Below are 6,764 nucleotides of genomic sequence, written 5' to 3'. Positions count from 1 at the left end.
AGTATGAAATATATTCGACCTTTCAAAATTAATGTAAAACTCATTTATTTCTTGTCAGGTAAAACTCAGAAGAGCAAACATGGATGACAATTGTACTGGATCCTAAAACTACAGTACTTGATGAGATAGTAAATTTATCACATAATATAATTTTTTTTACAATTTTAAGCATAGAAATTAATCAATTTTGTTGAGACACTCGAATAAAAATTAGATTTTCTTATGACCTAGGAAGGAATGAGGGAGGAAGACAAATATTTGAACCTATCCTAAACTAACAAGCAAATGTTTCAATCAAGCAGAGTTGACAGGGCAAATTTATCAGCTTATAAAGGTCAATTTTGCTCAAGTAGGGAACTGAAGATTGAATTTAGCCAATGTGTCTTGCAGTATTAACAAGAAACTTGTACATAACCTGAACTAGAAACTTCTGAAAGGAGAGATACACAAAAGTTGAACTCTGATTACAAGAACTTCTGATGGAACGCTTTGATCAGTTCTGATGGGCAGACTGGAACCAAGCTAGAAAGTTTGAAGTTCATTACCCCATGGAATTTTCATGTAATAATACATATTCTCGACTGCAGTAGAAGAAAAAGTGTCAATAATAATCATTATATAGAATAGGTACAAAATCCATTACTAAGAAATTAAAGAGGTGAAGAGGCATGAGAACTACATAGACATACTTTGAGTGGTGGTCATAGACTTGGATTTAGACCAACAAAAAAGAAAACACAAAAATATTCACTGCATTAACATGCCTCCGAAAAACTAGTCCTCAACCCCTCAACCAGTACAATTTCCAGTCAAATACTTTAAATCATCCTGGAAAATATGTCCCAATATCCTAAAAAAAATTCCCCCTTCATGAAAAGTAAACAAATTGTTTTTCAGCCTCTTGTAAACTGGCGTCAGACTTGTGTCAGAACAGAAATGGCTGAACTTGGCACTACTAACAACAATTTAACACTACCTCGTAGCTCAACTGGAGGTCACAATACACAAGACTTAACTCCATATATTCAAATATTTGTCCCTCCCTTTCCAGTCAAAGGTCTCAATTTCCCTCTAATACATACATGAAATCTTTTTTCATTACAGATTCTTTCTTCAATTAAAAACCTTGTTACAAAAAACAATTTAGGTTCAAAGAAATTAATGATAAATATTACATATTAAATAAGCTACAAAATATAAAATATATGTCATCGGAAGGTGGGAAAGTTACTAAGTGTATGTTGGATTCCCGCTTTAGGGACTTAAAACGTCAGTCTGCACATTCCAATGCAAAAAATGGAGAAGCAAAAGCTGTAATGGATTGGGAAAAACATCCGTAACCTTTAACTGCAGTCACCCAAAACACTATACATATATTCACAGATGAAAGCAGAGATACAACTTTTGCCCAAAATTTCTCCACTCGGACAAAAGAAACATGTATTTTGATCATGACAAACAATGAATATCCACATCTCACTTACCTACTATTACCAAATTTAATGGTGTCCTTTTCTCTAAGTTCGTAATATCGTTGAGGTTCAATGGGACTATCCTGCAAAAGCAGAAAGTATCACACGTACTCATTATACATCTAACTTCAGCCCATTCATTTACCGGAACAAATAAACATAAAGAAACTATCAAAGGCATTCAACACTCACATTTATTAAAGTTTTGTTTGTGCTTCCCAGGTCCATAATGTAAGGCCTAGTGTGCAGAAAATAGCATATTAGGTTAACATATGCAGAAACTTTTAGCTATACATGAGTGCATAGTAAGAATCAGACATTACCTTATTTGTTTCAATAATGTACCATCAGGTTGCTCTTTTTCAACTTGCCTAATAAGATAAGGAATTTTAGAGAGTTCATAAAATCCAATCACCATAATTAAAATACTCATAACCAAAGGAACCCCTGCGGAGTTGCTTAAATTGATGAAATACCGGAATTGAATAACAGCATGTTGCTTGCTGCAAGAGGGATGATCTGTAGGGATGTCAGCAACCCTTCTTTCCCTTCCAAAAAGATAACAACTTTGGCGATGTATATAAAGGGGCTCTGTCAATCAATCATATACAGCTTTTTAAGCACAGATAGGTAGAAAGCAAAAAAAAAAAGTGATCTCTGGAAGTCCAGAAAATTACATTACAGAAGATTTATAATTAAACAACTAAACTGCAAAATTGATTTTTTTTAAAATTAACTGATGAAAATTTATGAGAAAAGGAAGGAAATTGCAGACACGAGCATAACATTAAACAGGAATATAACCAAATGTGGAAATAGAAAGGAATTCAGTCATAGAGCTCATCTAACTGTGGGAGGCTCACCCAAATGCATAAGGTCTCGGAAACTTATCAAATAAATTGCAAGGAAAAAATCAACGGCATTCATGATGAATAGAGTAAAACAAAATGAGAGCACCGAGCAACCGGAGCTTTCATTTATCGGTTAAGAACACTTCTTATGTACCCAACAGACAGAAGTGTCCAGGGCTCAGGGGGATGATTTTAACACAAGTAGCAAAAAAGAGAAGTGAACAATATAAGCCAGAAAAATTCACAGGCATAATGCATGGAAAAGGACAAAACAATTTGTAATTGAAAACACCAGAAAGTACAGAAAAAGACCTAAGGTCTATCATGTGTGAGAAAAGCTTTCATAAAATATTGGCATGGGGCATACACGTTTGCAGTTTGTTATTATAACATATTATATATGCAGAAGCCATAAAGACTAACCATTTAGCACTTCACCACCCTTGAAAACATAAAGCCGCCATTTAATATCTGGTTTTCGAGCCTCTGGTGGTTCATTGAATAACAAAGTAACACCTGAAAAGAAACACTGTTCAGCATACAATTAAAAGTGAATGATATAAAAACAATATGCTTAACAATAGTTAGTTCCACCTCTGACTCGATTTGTTTCAGCTGCGAGATTTCCAGATAGCTCAAATGAAGGTTTTTGCTGCAAAAGTGCAAATAACAGGATTTCAGAAAAGCCACGAGGAGTAAATCACTCAGAAATATCCTTATTTATACACAAAATATCAGCTTTTAATTTTTAAACCATATTATTTTCACTAATTTTCCATGGATTGCAACTAAATTTGAGTTAATAGATATAAATGAAGCACTGGATACACAACTAACTTCAAATTCAATTAACATAAACATAAATGCTGTCGCAGATATAAACAATACTTAAATATTTATTCTGTATGCCATAGAGCAGCAGTAACCTGGGTTAGATATGATTCTTTCACAAACATCTACTGAACAACACAAGTGGGCAATTAAACATTGCCGTTGCATGTACAGTATCCAACCCAACCAATTACCAATAGAAGCCTCCAAAAGATTAAAGCAAGATGGAACAAAATGAAGCTTAGCAATAAAGTATAAGGAGTAAACAAGTTAATTACTTGAAAGGGGAATCAACTCCTACCCTACCAGTATAAAAAGAACACGGACAACTACATAATATTCTGACACAAGATTCTAACGAAAAAACCCATTATTATTATACCTTCTGTTTTTCTTCCAAAGCCTCCTCAGCAGCCTTCATTTTCCTGATGGAATCATTCTCCTCATCCCTGCCAAAGCAGCAATCAGACTGTCATCACCAACAGCAATACCAACTACTTCTAATTATTCATAAACATATAATCCAAAAGTTCAAACATTTTTAAGGATAAAGGAGAAGGAAATACAAGAAACGAGCTAATAATCCAGTTACATTACCACTATTTTGACAATGCAACTTTATTAAAATGAGGATGCTGGGACCCTTATATTCCATAACTGAGGTTAGACCATTAATGTCCTCTTAAAATAGAGACATCATCTCTTTTCATGTATAGGCGTAAAATTGTAACCTACTACATTCAATTCATAGAAAATAATATGTAGCTCTATACAATATTCCAAATGTTCATATTCAACCTGATGTTCACCACAAAAATTCCATAATATGTTCAAGCTCAAGGCTGCCTAAAAACATTATTTTACAAAAAAATAATTTATCATTTTGATGATCACAAATCTAACCACAACTGAGATCACACCAAGGCCTAGTAATATTACATGCATGAGATCATGCCATTATTCATCCAATCAAGATGAACAAAGATGGGGGGAGAGAGTCAAAGAATGTTATAAATTGAACTGTATAAGAACAAAAAGATGCAGCATTCCTATTAATAGATATGGCTTAAATCAAACAAAAACCAACAAACAAACAATATGGTAAATAAAATTCAGAGTTCAAACAGAAACTTACATTTCTTCAGCTCCGCTTGAGTTTATCATCTTCAAAAGTTAAACAGCAATCCAGATAAGCATTAATTCTAGAAAATAGTTAAACCTTAAAATAGAAAGAAGTTCAAAACAGGAATAAAGAGAACACAGAGATGGGAGAAAACAAGGGAAAATGGAAATTAAATGCCAAAAATAAAGAATAAAGAATAATAAACAAATCAACATTTTGGAATCAAGAGATTACCATTACCAGTCCACAAATCACTAATCAGTCATGCATCATGCTTATAATGCTTATCATCCTCACACTCACTTATGACTTGTCAAATGAAACTGCTAATTAGTACTAAAACTAAAAGCGTGCCATGACAAAGGCACCATTTTAGTCTATAAAAACCTCCACAAGTTCCAAAGGTGATCTCACTCTTTCCCTAACTTATTCTTCAAAACCACAATATCTAAAAGAGCTTATGAGACAACATCAGTAAGCGACATGAAATAAACATGTACTCAAAAAGAAAAACCAATACAGGATGAGGCAATTTTCTTTAATTAAAGAAAAATATCAATGTCAAATACAAAGTACCAGTATAATTTCTGTCAACGCTTCCTTTTTCTTGATGTAAATTGTAAATAGAAAAAATACCCTTCAACTGGAAACTAACTTATAATAGGTTGTCAACCCACAAGCCAACAGAATCAGAGCTCTCAAAACTTCTACAGTTGGAGCCTCTATCTTAATCACATAACTAGAGTATAAACCATAATTCCAATAACAATCGCATGTTTGTCCTTTTTTGTTTCACATATTTCCATAGTACTTACTAACATTCAACTTAAATCCACCTTAAGAAAATCATCAGAGAGATCCTCAAAGCCAACCTAAGGAAAAATCCAACCTAAGCCTAACCTCATTCTTAAAATCTCCCAATCACACAAACATTTCTTTTGCCAAACTCTCTGATCCACTCGTATACACGAAGAAGCTTCACATTTTCTAAAATTACCTCCAGAAATCTACATTCCACAAATTCAATGGACATCCAGAAATGCCTAAATTCTCACACCCTACTCATGCAAGAATACCACAGTCCAGCAAAAAGTCACAACAAATGTTCAACAGGGTTCCAACCATACAACATTCTCCCAAACCACACCCTCAACCTTTCATTCCAACATCGGAATTAAAAAAATACTTCAGATTCTACCATTCAGCAAAACAACACACGTACCATGAGAAAAAACAACTTAAATTACAAAAGTAAAAAAGAACTCGAAGAATTGATATGAACAAGGGTTGGATATCACCGGACACCTCATCACGAGGCTTTGCATTCCCGGAGGAGGCGTGACGATGCGGCGGAGACTGAGACCTATGTCGGCTCCTTCCATTGCGCTCGCGCTCCGGCGACCTCTCGTGCCTCGACCGCGACGATTTGTTACTTCTTCCGCCAGTGTCTTCGTTCTCCGTCCTCTTCTCCGATTTGCTACTCCTTCCACTACCGCCGCCGCCTCCGTCGTTCTCCGTCCTCCTCTTCTCCCTCCGCTCAGCCGCTTCCCTCTCCGAACCTCTCCCTCTGCTACTACCACGGCTCCTCTCACTCTCACGAGGCTCACGCTCCGTCTGAGCTCTCTTCAACCGCTTCGTTCGCGGTGACGGAGAGCGCGAGCGAGCGGGAGAATCCGGCGAACCGGAATCGGACCGAACCGGCCTAGTCACGCCGCGGCCTGAACGCTCATGCTGTTCTCGCAGCGGCGGAGAGATGCTGCGGTGACTACGGTGACGGCGGGATGAGGGAGAGTGGTTGCCAGAAGAGTGACGGCCCATGGTTATTTCTGTTGCCGTGAGTGACACAAAATCCAAAGTTCTACAACAATGCTAAGAATTGTTGCATTGTTTGTTAGTTATTTCTGCGATGGCGATTCAGATTCTCTGTTGTGTGGTGAGTTCAGGGTTCCCTAGTTTAGGGTTTATCAAATTTCATTTCAGTGAGAGAACAATTTGATCTCGGTGAATTTTCTTTTCTCAATACTCATATTTTCATTTTGCCGGTACAAACTAACATTTTTACGTAGAATTAATATTTATCGGATAAATAAGTTCTAATAGATAATAAATTGCATATTACAATATAATTCCTTTTATATTATAAATAAATAAACTATAACACACATTTTCTCAATTACAAATTTAAAATATAGTTTATATTTAAGTGTACTTGTCTATTTTGAATTTAAAATGTATAATCAATAATTATCTTTGAACACTCGCATTATATTTTACTGGTGCGCATGTGTTTTATTTTTTTATATAATAAAATTATAATTATAAAAGAAAATATAAATTAAATTTTATTGTAATAATTTTATTTATTTTATGATTAATATTTTATTAAAAGTATTTAAGTTAAAAAAATTAAATTAAAAAAATAGTTAAATTAAAAAACAATAATTTAAAGAGTAAAATAAGTAAACAATTATTTATTAAATAATATAT

The 6,764-nt window shown here is 34.7% G+C and overlaps 1 protein-coding gene across 1 annotated transcript; it reads right to left on the bottom strand.

The window, feature by feature from the left end:
• Nucleotides 1–304: 304 nt before the first annotated feature.
• LOC114188099 (FHA domain-containing protein DDL) lies at nt 305–6,313 on the bottom strand. Its single transcript, XM_028076621.1, has 10 exons — nt 5,583–6,313; nt 4,290–4,318; nt 3,537–3,603; nt 2,918–2,975; nt 2,747–2,839; nt 1,949–2,063; nt 1,796–1,843; nt 1,665–1,710; nt 1,485–1,555; nt 305–581 (listed from the first exon to the last, which is right to left on the bottom strand). Exons 1-10 carry the CDS (start codon nt 6,093–6,095, stop codon nt 542–544), a joined length of 1,080 nt encoding a protein of 359 aa, XP_027932422.1. The 5' UTR covers nt 6,096–6,313; the 3' UTR covers nt 305–541.
• Nucleotides 6,314–6,764: the final 451 nt, after the last annotated feature.

Source organism: Vigna unguiculata, chromosome 6 (assembly GCF_004118075.2).
Source record: "Vigna unguiculata cultivar IT97K-499-35 chromosome 6, ASM411807v1, whole genome shotgun sequence".
Taxonomy (NCBI): Eukaryota; Viridiplantae; Streptophyta; class Magnoliopsida; order Fabales; family Fabaceae; genus Vigna; species Vigna unguiculata.
Note: the sequence above shows the minus strand (reverse complement) of the source record. Positions and strands in the feature narration are given on the sequence as shown.